This window comes from Sus scrofa, chromosome 14 (assembly GCF_000003025.6).
Source record: "Sus scrofa isolate TJ Tabasco breed Duroc chromosome 14, Sscrofa11.1, whole genome shotgun sequence".
Taxonomy (NCBI): domain Eukaryota; kingdom Metazoa; phylum Chordata; class Mammalia; order Artiodactyla; family Suidae; genus Sus; species Sus scrofa.
In genome coordinates, this window is record NC_010456.5 from 39646892 (window position 1) to 39660916 (window position 14025).

The following is a 14025-nucleotide window of genomic DNA, read 5'->3' on the forward strand; positions in this document are numbered from 1 at the left end:
TGCCCCCTCTGAACTTTTGTAGGACATTGTATATACCTATATGATAGTACTCGTTAAACTGTATTGTACTGGGGTTGGGGATGAAATCCTTTTCATCAGAGTACTTGTTATCTGGAGCCACAGATTCGGGAGGGTGCATAGGCCTGTAAACATCTTCTTAATGTAAAAATCACTAATAAACTTTCTTACTTAGTAATTTGCTCCCTACTCACATACCCTTCCCCACTTATTCCTAGCATCTGTTTTTTGCTCATAGTGACTATTGCTTTGTTAATCTCTTGGTTTTGGAGCAAGATATCTTATCATATAATAATAGCAGTTAACATTCATTGATCATCAGGCACTTGGAAGTGCTTTATATGAACTAATTTAAACCTTGTAACAAAACAGTTAGGATTATTACAGTTTACAGATGAGGGAAATATAGCACAGGGAGAAAGAAGTTAGATAGGTTGTCCTCATCATATAGTGCAAGTATTTTGGAAGTTATAGACATTATAGATGCAAGGTTTCTTGAAGTCAGTGAAAGTGATGTTGAAATGCTCTAGTCATAGGCATGGTCATTGTTCAAGGTGGATCCTACAGAAATTAGAAACATATAGAATGTTGGTGAAGATGTTGAAAGAGACTGATTTTGAGTGTGAAAGGATTAAGAAGAAGTCTTTAGGAAATTGATACGCTCAAATAGTTTTGCAAAAAAGCATTTCTTTATGATTATGCTGCAAAAATAAAATGGGGGGTGATGAATGTCATTTTTTTCCCTCCAGGTTTTTAAATTTTATTTTATTTTATGGCCACACATACGGCATATGGAAGTTCCAGGGACAGGGATTGAACCTTTGCCTCCACAGTGACCTGAGTTGCTATAGTCAGGTTCTTAACCCACTGCACCACAGCAGGAACTCCTCCCTCCAATTTTTTTGACATATAATTGATACATTTCATTTTATTAGTTTAAGGCATATAATATAATGATATATGTACATATTGCAGAATGATTACCATAATAAGTTTATTAAAGTCCATCAAGTCACATGGCTTCAGTTTTTTTCCTTGTAATGAGAACTAAGATCTACTTGTAGCAACTTTCAAATACACAATACAGTATTGTTAGCTATAGTCACTATGCTGTACCTTATATTCCCAGAACTTATTTATCTCATACCTTTTTGTTTTATTATTTTGTTAAATTATAAAATTTAGTTAGAAAAACTTTGTGACCCCGCTCCTCATCAACCCTTGCTGCTTTTTGATTTGGTAAAGAATTTGTGTAGAGTTATAGTTATTGCCTTAATTTTGCAAAATAAAGTAAGATGATAAATATCTTTTTTTTTTTTTTTGGCTGTACCTGTGGCATATGGAAGTTCCCAGGCTAGAGTTCTATTTGGAGCTATAGCTGCTGGCTTATGCCACAGACACAGCCATGGCAACAGCAACATGGGATCCAAGCTGCGTCTGCAACTCTGGATCCTTAACCCACTGAGTGAGGCCAGGGATCGAACCCATGTCCTTATGTGTACTAGTCGAGTTTGTTACTGCTAAATCACAACAGGAACTCCAAGATGATGAATATCTTTATAATGTTGGATTTAAAACTTCAGAAGTATAAATTAAATTTTGTTTCCATTTAAAAGAGATCTTTAATAAGTTTTTAAGAAAACATTCTGATATTAGTTATCCATGAATAACTAGGACTTTAGAAGTTATTATCTGTAATTGTCCAACTCTCTCTTCTACCCAATTATGCACCTCTTGAGGCCAGGAACCACCTATGGCTCTTATCTCTGGGTCTTATTTTTAGCGTTAACTGCAGAGTTTAGGTCATTGAGTGTTGAATTAAATAAAATTATGATTTTAAAGACCAGATGGACACATGTGAAAACACAAAACTGGATGTATGCCATGATTACTACTGTGTAAAAGTAATTATAGTCAAAAGCAATACATTAATCATGATGGTAGTTTGCATAGTTTGGATAGGATTGTGGATGATATTTACCTAAAGCCCCAATTTTTAGTTATATCTTGTTTCTTTTCTCTTCGAGAAAATGCATATAGAAAATAACTTTATAATTTTAAAGGCTCAGTGAAACTTTTTATTTTAGCTATTTTTTCTAACTGTAAAAGAAATTTACAGTTTGTAAAAATTTTGGAAAACGGTTTATTTTTATCTCACTTTCCCAGCTTCTAAAAAGCACACTCTAATATTTTTGCGTATTTCCTTCTTTCTTCCTGTGTGCATGTTTTATATACTTAAGATGAACTCTTCATACGAGTTTGAATTCTGTTTATATTTTACTGATCATGATTACATAATTATTTCACTTGCTATAAAAACTCCTTGTTAACGTTAAAGTGCTATATGATGTTTCCCTGTGTGGGTGTACTATAGTTTATTTAATCATCCCTCCGTTATTTGTATAATGAATGTTTTTGTATATAAAGCTTTATTGGCATTTCATAAATTTTCTTTAGACACTTTCATAGAAGAGAAATTATTTATTCTTTAAGAATAGTGATGTGTGTAATGTTTTGGATTTTGGTAGGCCAAAAGGGTGTATCATTTTAGTTTGATTATTAATCAGCAAGTTGTTTTTTTTTTTCCAAAAATTAAGTGACATCCTATTAGTAGCGTTATATGTGGAAGAAAAATGTTTAGAGAAGCCATCTGTCTGGGGTCTTGTAGAGAAAAATCTTGTACTGGGAAGATTGGTGAATTCTAGTTCTCCTTCAAAGTCCATTTCTTCTCAGAGTCTAGGATCCTATGAGATTCCAAACATCTCAGTTTATAAGTTTGCATCACTTTTGTAGATGCAGGTTTAAGAACTGAGGTAACTATTGAGAAGCTGTCTATTCAGGGAAATTCCTTATTTTGCTTACGGGTGTGTATCTAAAATTGGTTCTCTGTCACCCAAGCTCATTCTTAGAAAAAGTTAGGGGAGGTGATGATGTCAGTAATTTTTGTCTTTCGTTTTTGAGAAACTTCCATTTGCTATCAAGATCTGTGGATAATGCTATTATATTTTGATTCTAGGTGATGAGACCACTGTGTGGCAGGCCCTGACTTTGTTGGAAGAGGGATTAACCCACAGCCCTTCCAATGCTCAATTCAAATTGCTGCTTGTTCGAATCTACTGTATGCTGGGGGCATTTGAACCAGTGGTGGATCTGTACTCTAGCCTTGATGCTAAGCATATCCAGCATGACACCATTGGGTTGGTAGTATATACTCTGAATAATGATAGCAGTGTGAGGTCCTCATATGTGGAACTGTAACATTTCGACTTTAGCAGAAAAGTATTAAGCTTTTTAGATTAAATAATCACCTGTTATGATCCATTTCAAAGCAGAAAGAGTTTTATATCTCTCAACATTTTGTAGTAATTTTAAATTTGTACGGTTTAGGAGTTCCCTTTTGGCCCAATGGGTTAAGGACCTGATGTCACTGCTGTAGCTCAGGTCACTGCTGTGGCATGGGTTCCATCCCTGACCTGGGAACTTCCACGTGCCATGGGTATGCCCCCCAACTTTTTTTTGGTATGATTTAGAAATGGTTTTCCCCAGATACAGTAGTTGTATACTTCGAGCTCTTTTTCTTAACATGCCTTGTTTTGAAGTCTGCTTCCTCCTCGCAGTTGAGGTTGATGCATGTACTTTATTTGTTTAGATCTCAGAGATCCTTTAAATTTGTATTTTGATTATTTTTTGTGATGAATCAAGAATATTTTCTCCGGAGTTCCCGTCGTGGCGCAGTGGTTAACGAATCCGACTAGGAACCATGAGGTTGCGGGTTCGGTCCCTGCCCTTGCTCAGTGGGTTAAGGATCCGGCGGTGCCGTGAGCTGTGGTGTAGGTTGCAGACGCGGCTCGGATCCCGCGTTGCTGTGGCTCTGGCGTAGGCCGGTGGCTACAGCTCCGATTTGACCCCTAGCCTGGGAACCTCCATATGCCGCGAGAGCGGCCCAAGAAATAGCAAAAAGACAAAAAAAAAAAAAAAAAAAAAAAAGAATATTTTCTCCATGTGCTACAGAGCTGTTTTACTTATTTATTTATTTTTATCCTTTTAGGGCTGCATTCACTGCATATTGGAGGTTCCCAGGCTAGGGGTCCAATCAGAGCTTCCCGCCTACGCCATAGCCACAGCAACACCAAATATGAGCCATGTCTGCAACCTACACTACAGCTCACAGGCCAGATCCATAACTGACCGAGTGAGGCCAGGGATCAAAAAACCCACGTCCTCATGGATGCTAGTCAGGTTTGTTACCGCTGAACCACAGTGGTAGTAACTCCCTACAGAGCTGTTTTAGGAGGAGAGCATTCTGTTCTCTAACAATTTGTGTTCCATTAATCATCTGAGTGTAAAAAAGTGTGGCATAGAGTTTTAGGTCTCCCACAAAACTGAATTAACTTTGCTGTTTTTAAAAATTTGAGTCTGTGAATTGTATAATTTTTATGGCAGGATGTTTTAACTTTTCATGTGCGTAGCTATTTCTCTACCGTAATAATTTGAATTGTAGTACTTGATGCTAGAGGTGAGTAGGTATAACATTTTTTTTCTTTCCTTCCAACCTAGTTATCTTTTGACTCGATACGCCGAATCCCTAGGTCAGTATGCTGCTGCATCCCAATCCTGTAACTTCGCGCTCAGGTTTTTCCACTCCAACCAGAAAGATGTAAGTGAAAAAAATTTTTTGAAATATGATCTTGCCTGCTGAATGCACATGATTCAGAGAGCATCTTCCCTCTGGTCACAAGTGCATGTGTTGAAGTGCACCAAGGCCTAGTGCCCTTAGACCATAGCTTACTGGCTAAGGCTGTTAGGTAAAGGTAAAGAGTTATTCATGGTTGTTAGAATGGGTATGTTTAACAGAATCTGTGCAAAGGTGCATTTAAAATTGGGTATTAGCAGAGTAGGAAGTGTTATGCCTCTTCGGTCTGTCTTTTAATCTCTGAGAGACTTTCTAAGGGCATAAGAAATAGCCCATAAGAATTTATAGCAGAGGATGCCATATATGGTTCTTCAGTAGCAGCTGTTCTCTGTTACTTTTATCTATGTAATGTTTATAATCACAGTGCTCTTTACCAACAGAGAGTACACTAATATTTTCTTAGAATTATAAAAATCGACCAGTTGAAGGACATTTAAAGAAACTTAGGTCAATAGTATGTTTTTTAAAGTAGCAATAAATAGAGCTTTTTTGTGCCATAATGAAAGGATGGGATTTGCACCATATTTTTCACTGCAGGCTGACTTGGTCTCTACTTGTCATTTAGGCAGAAATATTTGTGGGAAAACCATATATGATCTATACTCAGTTGATGAGCTATGCAAAACCATCCAGGAACATATGTGAAGAAAGTGTTGTCTCTATAATGGTCACTACCTCCTTGGTTCTCATGTGCTTCTAAGACTCATCACCTGGAATTTGGTCATGCCAGATATCTGCCCACTGTGTTCCATTTTCATGGTATAACAGTAACTAAGAAATTTGGCAAAGAAGGTTTCTGGTTCTTCTTGGCACACACTTATGAGGTTTTTTTTTTTTTTTTTACAAAACCTTTGTAACTGTGACAGCTATGCTTAATTTATCTTCCATCTAATTCTTTGGGGGGGGTATATTAAATAAAAAGCCAGATCTGGGCAAAAGCATTTCTGAGCAAGAGAATGTAGGTTTGTTTTTCTCAGCTTGTGATAATTATGTTCTGACATACTCCAGGGCATGATCTAGAAGGCTGATACAGCACATGGTGTTGACCTTGGCATCATTAGTTGACTTTTGAACTCTTTTCCCTCCCCCCCATGACTCTACTTCCTGACGGGATAGTATGTCTGTTCAAACCTCATTTTGTGCCCTAGTTTCTGGTCAAGGAGAGATGGAAGTGGGTATGAGCATTTGAACATATGCCTCAGAAGGAGCTGGCCCTGCTTTGATATCAGAAGGGCATCTCTAGTACCTTGAGTCTAAAATCTAGTGTTGGGGAGTTTCCCTTGTGGCTTAGTGGGTTAAGAACCCAACATAATGTCTGTGAGGATGCAGGTTCAGTCCCTGGCCTCACTCAGTGGGTTAAGGGTCTGGTTTTGCCGCAGGCTGTGGTGTGGGTTGCAGATGTGGCTTCGATCTGTGATTGCTATGGCTGTGGTGTAGGTCTGCACCTGCAACTCCAGTTTTACCCCTAGCCTGGGAACTTCCATATGCTGCAGGTACAGCTGTAAAAAGGAAAAACAAAAAGGAGAAAGAAAAAACCTAGTGTTGGAGTTTGCACTGTGGCACAGTGGGTTAAGGATCAGTATTGTCTCTGTTGTGGCTCTGATTGCTGCTGAGGCTGGGGTTCCATCCTGGGCTGGGTGTGGTGGTAAAAATAAATAAAAATAAAAAATTTTCCTAGTGTGAGTGGGCAGTTGAGTTGTAAATCTGTGAGTTTTCACTGTGTGTTCAAGTATCTCTGAAACCTCTTGAAGTTTCATTAACAAAACAAAAATCAAAAGAAAAGTGTATTTCAAATCTCATCATTCTGGCTCTCATTACTGTATTTCTAAGGAAGAGGTTATTGAAAACATTTGATATACTGAAGAATCCTTTTCAAAGTTTTGTTTCTCCAATAGCTTTGAGTTGGTAGTGGGGGAGTAAGTAAGGGGTTAATCCAAGCCTGATGGTTGGTTTTACTCCAGTTTTCAGTCATCCAGCATTTTTATAATTTTTTTTAATTAAAGTATCTTAGTTGATTTACAGTGTTGTACCAGTTTCTGCTGGACAGCAAAGTGACCCAGTCATACACACACACACACACACACACACACACACACACACACACACACACACACATTCCTTTTCTTATATTATCTTCCATCATGGTCTATCCCAAGAGACTGGATATATAGTCCCCTGTGCTGTACAGAAGGACCTCATTACTTATTCATTCTAAATATAATAGTTTGCATCTCCTAACCCCAAACTCCCAGTCCATGCCACTGCCTCTCCCCTCCCTTCCACTCTCTCCCCCCTCACAATCATTCAGCATTTTAGAAGAGCTATATTGTTCTTCTAGATTGTTTGGAAAACAACACACACACAAAACAAAGCAACAAAAAGTATTGTAATAGGGAAAGGAGATCCTCAGGAGTGATTTGAGAGGGCATGTTGTCCTCAGTGGCTTTTTGTACCCCAGTTTGATGTTTTGCTGATGGTTGTGTGTGTCAGCAGTGACTAATTCATCTGAATGTGCATAATGCCGAAGCTGATAAAATTAAATCATTTTATTAATCCGGGACTAGGACTCTGCTTAAAATTTATTTTTATTACTCCTAAGAAAAGAGCTATTTAATCACATTAAAGTAGGTAATTGAGGATGAGAGGAGAGGTCCTGGTCAAAAGCAAAGCATAATACAGCAAGGAAAACACACCTTAAACTGTAATGCCTAGCCCAAGTCCCAGAGTAGGAAAATGGAGACTGTGATGTGGACCATAGGAGTTTGAAGCTAAAAAAGATCACAGTTGTTGTGTTAGATGTCTAGTGTAGTATGTATGTAGTGTGTATGTTTAAACCTTCTGATGGTATTAGAAATATCTCTCTGGAAAGCTAAAGATCTGTGCTCTATATCTTTATTTGTGGTAGTTTTCGGCATCCCTAGATGGTTTTTCCCTGAGTGGCTTATGTATTTCAATTCCTAGCTAGCTCTTTGAAAGAACACCTACCCTTTAAATGGAAAATCTGCTTTGTGAAGCTTTGTGCTGTGGGATTGAAAGTTATATTTGGAAGGCCTGCATAGGGATTTTCTTTCTGGTAAGGTCATTGCCTGCTGTCATCTTACTTTGGAATAGATTTTTATAATACAAAAATTAGAGCTTAGATGTACATATCTCCAAACGTTATTTACATATTTATACTTTTTAAAAATTGCCTTTAATAGTCTCTGTTTTACTTATTCATGGAGATCATTATTCAAGGGTTTAAGTCCATGTATTTTGATAATTTTTACAGTGAACAGGGTTCATTTCAGGAATTCATATGGGATCTAAGTAGCCTCATTGGTGCATAAATGAGTAGAAATGGGTACGGACAACATTCTCTGATATTCCAAAGTCTTTAAAGTACTCATGGCTTCCAGTTTTGCCTGCAGTTCCAATAGGCGTTGTTTCTTCAGATCATATTACTTCCTCAGCCCTTGTCCTATTGATAGCTGCACAGACCCTTTTCTAGCTCTGCAGTGATACTTTACTGCAGTATTAAAGGAGGACTGTCTTAGAGAAGCCAGAGAACTATAGGTACCTTCTTAGTTTGTTAAAGGATTGCATTCCCTTTTTGTGACCCCTTATTTTTTGCTTGCCTTTTTTCTAAAGTGGTATTCCATGGACCACTCAGAAGTTAAATCTTTCTCTAAGCTTGGTAAGGCTGGGTTCTTTCCTTTAGTCATAATAGCATACTTTGGAACTGTAATTAATAAATTCGATTGGGGTCTCCAAAGTCAAATTTTTATCCTCATTAGTTGCTGGATCACATGTTCCTAACCAGCTGGTTTTTTCAGACTGTAAGTTCCTATTGCAAGGGCTGATGGTAAACCTTGCTATGTTTTCCAAGCCAAGAGGCCATCGGATAGGCATACGTGTTAAGGGTATCCTGGCCTCTTCTTAATTGGGCATATCACTGTCCTTTAATCAAGCTAAAAGATACATTTGAGCTTTTTCGGATAGTCCTTCTTTAAACCTGCAGGATCACAAGTAATCTTTTTAATTTTCTTGTGTCCGTCCGTCTTTAATTTCTCCAGATACTGCAGGCAAACAGCTCGCCGAGGTGTCCCATGGGGGTTTAAAAGCCGCATCGAATGCAGTTGAATTAGCGCCCGTGGCGCAATCCCGCGGCCTGAAATGAACCCTGCGAGGCTGTGTATCAGAGGGTATGTTGTTGACTATTGGCCTATTTTCCTACTGGGCAAATTATTTGGTCATAGTGGAGATGGGGGCAGAGCTGACTGAGGCTGTGCAAAAACATTGGCTTTTCTAGAAAGGATCTTTGGGACAGACATCAGCTTTGAGCTTAACGTTTTCCTTGCCCAAAAGGGTGCCCTTCTGACTTTGGATCCTGATGGCATAGGCCCATACCCATGAAAAGTTCTTCCCTAAGATTTTCTTCTATTGTGCTAGAATTTCTGTTTAGAATTCTTTATCTTATCTCTGTTCATGTTTCTTCTGTATACATGTATTAATCTAATTAAAGCACATGCGAGTGTTTACTTACTTGTTTATGGAGTTTTCTAGCATAGTAATTTGGATGGACAGGTAACCTGGTTTTTTAATTCTCTTTGTCCTCAGAATAGTTTATGACATGACTTTTTATAGGTTTTTGTTTTGTGTCTTGTATCTTGATGTATTGTACATATGCCCTGTGTTAGTGATACATTATTCAGAAGTAAATAAAACCAAGAGGACCTATCTTTTTTTTTGAAGGAGAGTGATTTTTATTTGTGGTGGTGGTGGGAGGGTTATAGTATTCTGGTGTATAAAACAAAGTTTATCTTAGATGCAGAAAAACATGGAGTAATATCCCTTCCACAATGGCACTAACTAAATTTTTGACTGATGTGGTATAACAAAACCTTTAGTCCCGTTGAATTGAAAGATATAACTGCTAGGAGAAAGTCTGTGTAGTTGTAGTAGCAGCTGGGTATTATTAGTAGTAATATTAGTAAAGAAGATACTTGAACAAACAAACAAAAATAAACAAAAATAAAAAAGAAGATACTTGACTCTAGTATAGGATAGAAGAAAAATAACATTTTAAAAAGCTAATATTCTGGAGTTCTGCTGCGATGAAATGGGATCGACGGCATCTTTGGATTGCTGGGATACAGGTTTAGGCACAGCGGGTTAAAGGACCCCGCATTGTTGCAGCTGTGGCATAGGTCACAACTGCAGCCCGGATCTGATCCCTGCCCCAGGAACTCTATATGCCATGGGGCAGCCAAAAAAAGAAAGGGGGGAAGAAAAGCTAATATTCTGTTTGGTGTCCAAGAACTTTAAAGATTAGATTCAGCATCTTAATTTGAGTTTGAGTGTTGTTTTGTTTTGTCTGGCAAGGTTCGTCTTCATTGCCTGACCTGTGAAATACTTATACCAAGGTGATGTCTTTCCTTCCCAGACCTCAGAATATATTATTCAAGCTTACAAATATGGTGCATTTGAGAAGATCCCAGAGTTTATCGCTTTTAGGAACAGGCTGAATAATTCCCTTCATTTTGCACAAGTCCGTACTGAACGGATGTTGTTAGACCTTCTACTTGAAGCAAATATGTAAGTATTTCACAAGAGCTTAGAAGGAACTAGGGGATTAGATTAGGTGCTGAGAGCCATTGATGAGCCTCATGGGTGCCATTAGTGGGTTTAAACTAAGGAAAAATAAAAATAAATTAATTAATTAATTAAAAAAAGGAAAAATGAGGGAGAAAAGTAGGAGGGAACAGGTAAGAAAGGGGAAGGTGCCTGTCATAGAGAAATGATAGAGTACTGCCAGCACCATCCCAGGTACCATCCAGAATCCAGCTAGGCCATGGTCGTTATCCCTGGTCCATATTGTGTTTACAAGTTTCTCCATTCCCTACAAACATGGGATTAAGGAATTAATGCTGGTGGACTTTATATTGGCTGGGCCCCCAGATGCCTTTCTCTTACTGTGTAGCAGGCCAGTATGATCAGAACTTGATTTTATTTCACCTTATATGAGCTTTTACTTCTTGATAGTAAAGCCTTCCTTTCTTCTATCACTCTTCTTTCCTTTTCTTTCTATTTAGTGAAACAAAGTCCAGGCTAATATGTTTTCATGGCTATTTTACTATGAATAATACTTAAATAAATTTTCTATATCGCAGATCAACCAGCTTAGCAGAAAGTATAAAGTCAATGAATCTTCGGCCAGAAGAAGATGACATTCCATGGGAAGCCTTGAGAGACAACAGAGACTTAAATGTTTTCTTCAGCTGGGATCCAAAAGACAGGTAACTGGAATTTAACCCTGAGCAATTAATTTTTAAAAAATGAGAATCTGTGGCCAGATCTGTGCCACATCTGCGACCTACACCACAGCTGACGGCAATGCCGGATCCTTAACCCACTGAGCGAGGCCAGGGATCAAATCTGCAGCCTCACGGTTCCTAGTTGGATTTGTTTCCACTGCATCACAACGGGAACTCCCAAAACTTAGACATTCTAAAAGAAAATATAAAAAATGTTTTAAATGGTTGGGAAAAGCTCTCTTATCATTACATCAGATCTGGAAACAAAGGATTTGACCTCTAAATGTTAGCCTTCTAGATAGAAGTAAATTTGTTAACAAATTCTAGAGGTATCTGGTAAATCATATATATCAATATCCTTCGTATATAGAAAGAACTCAGTAAATCCACAGAAGAAAACTAAAAAACAAAAGGGGCAAAGAATTTAATAGGAAGTTCAAAGAAAAGCAGTAAAGATTTGTTTTTTTGTTTTTGTCTTTTGCTATTTCTTGGGCCGCTTCCGCGGCATATGGAGATTCCCAGGCTAGGGGTCTAATTGGAGCTGTAGCCACCGGCCTACGCCAGAGCCACAGCAATGCGGGATCCGAGCCGCGTCTGCAACCTACACCACAGCTCACGGCAACGCCGGATCGTTAACCCACTGAGCAAGGGCAGGGACCGAACCCGCAACCTCATGGTTCCTAGTCGGATTCGTTAACCACTGCGCCACGACGGGAACTCCAAGATTTGTTTTTTAATCTATCATTCAAAGATTTTATGTATTGGATAAAACAAGATTAACCCTTGTTCTCAGCAAGGTTATGGGAAAATGGCTGTTGTGCATTTACATGGCATAAAACTATATAAGATTCCTATAGGGAAATTTAGTGATGTGTGTCAAGATTGAAAATGCTGTATTCCATTTAAGTCAGCAGATCCACTTCTAGAAAGATTGAAACTAGGGAATAAGTGGACAAACATGCAGAGACATGTATATAACATGGTTCTGAATATGCTGTGATTTGGAGGTTGCCAAGACCACATTAGTAATTTGCTAGTACTCATGGGATTAAACGTATAGTTGTTCTCACATCTGAGGTTTCTTTTTTTTGTCTTTTTGCCTTTTCTTGGGCTGCTCCCACGGCATATGAAGGCTCCCAGGCTAGGGGTCTAATTGGAGCTGTAGCCACCGGCCTATGCCAGAGCCACAGCACCTTGGGATCTGAGCCGCGTCTGCAACCTATACCACAGCTCACGACAATGCCGGATCCGTAACCCACTGAGCAAGGCCAGGGATTGAACCCGAAACCTCATGGTTCCTAGTCAGATTCATTAACCACTGCGCCATGATGGGAACTCCCTGAGGTTTCTTATAACGAAAGGATACATGACAGCATCAGTACAGGTAGATTTTGGGGAATTCCATGCACAGATTTTCAGTGTTTTCTCCTCCTATGAAGGAACGTACTAAATGCACTCCTTTCTCTAGTAGTGGAAAATGTGCAATATTTCTGCCCAGAAAAGCCCATTAGAAATTTGGTGCCCAGGGTTTTCATTGGCTGGTTGGCTGGTTATATAGGCACCCTCTATCTAGCATGTACCAGCATTTCAGAGTCCCTGAAGGAAAGCACAGTTCACTCTATACTACACAGTATGTACAAACAGTATAGACACAGTGAGCCACTCTTATCATTTAGGGAATGGTTGGCACACCAAGTTCCCAGACATCAGCCAAGGGCTAGCCTTGCAAATAGGCTGTTCTAAAATTAGAGCCTCAGGCTTGCTCCGTTAACTCTTTTCTTCCCCCCATTTTTGTTTTTTCTTTTTGGGGCCATACCCGCTGCATATGGAAGTTCCCAGGCTAGGGGTCGAATTGGAGCTACAGCTGCTGGCCTACACCACACCACAGCAACACAGGAACTGTAGGATCCAAGTCTCATCTTTGACCTACACCACAGCTCACAGCAACATGGGATCCCTGACCCATTGAGCAAGGCCATATATTGAACCCACATCCTCATGGATACTAGTTGGATTCATTTCCCTGCATCACAGCAGGAACTCCTTCCCCATTGTTTAAAGTTTTATTGAAATATAGTTGATTTAGGAGTTCCCTTCGTGGCACATTGGAAATGAATCTGACTAGGAACCATGAGGTTGTGGGTTCTATTCCTGGCCTTGCTTAGTGGGTTAAGGATCTGGTGTTGCCATGAGCTGTGGTGTAGGTCGCAGACGCGGCTCGGATCCCGTATTGCTGTGGCTCTGGCATAGGCCGGCAGCTATAGTTCTGAGTAGACCCCCTAGCCTGGGAACCTCCATATGCCGTGGGTGCAGCTCTAAAAAGACAATAGACAAAAAAAAAAGGAAATATAGTTGATTTATAAAGTTGTGATAATAATTTCTGCTCTACAACAGTGATTCAGTTATACATATAAACACATCCATTCTCTTTCAGGCTGTGTTAACTCTTCTGCACAGACTGTCATAAAAAGATGCAATTTGCAAAATAATATAAATACTATGAACTCATTTTATTTGTTTAAAATAAATTATGTAAATATTTTTAGTTCATTTTTGTGTATCTGTGTTGCAAAAGTCTGAAAGGATTTGTATCAAGCATGTTAATATTGTATGTTCTTAGTTATCAGGGCACATTTTCTATTTTTTAACTTTTGTTTGAATTTTTTGTATTATGTATTTTATCATTAGAAAAGTAAGTTTCATTTATGGGGAAAATGACCTATTAGCTAGGTTATCTTTCTTATTTTATGAATACCAAAATGGAGACTTGGATAATTTTGCTTTGTTCAGGATCATTCAGCTATTAAATGAAAGCTGGAACCATTCAAAGGCATCTTGACTGATAAAATTTATCTTGAAAAGATTTTTTTGGGGGGTGTTTTTTTAGGGCTGCATCCGCAGCATATGAAGATTCCCAGGCTAGAGGTCAAATTGGAGCTGCACTCACCCACCTATACCATAGCCAGTGGCCTATGCCACAGCCTCAGCAATGCCAGATCCAAGCCACATCTGCAACTT

At 38.8% G+C, this 14025-nt stretch overlaps 1 protein-coding gene across 1 annotated transcript in view; it reads left to right on the forward strand.

Moving 5' to 3' along the window:
• The window catches only part of NAA25 (N(alpha)-acetyltransferase 25, NatB auxiliary subunit), a 75989-nt gene that overhangs the window by 40093 nt on the left and 21871 nt on the right, over window positions 1-14025 (forward strand). The window contains exons 14-17 of the mRNA XM_021074209.1: window positions 3035-3215; window positions 4576-4675; window positions 10137-10288; window positions 10864-10989. Coding sequence (XP_020929868.1) covers window positions 3035-3215; window positions 4576-4675; window positions 10137-10288; window positions 10864-10989 — 559 coding nt within the window. The remainder of the gene's footprint in view (window positions 1-3034; window positions 3216-4575; window positions 4676-10136; window positions 10289-10863; window positions 10990-14025) is intronic.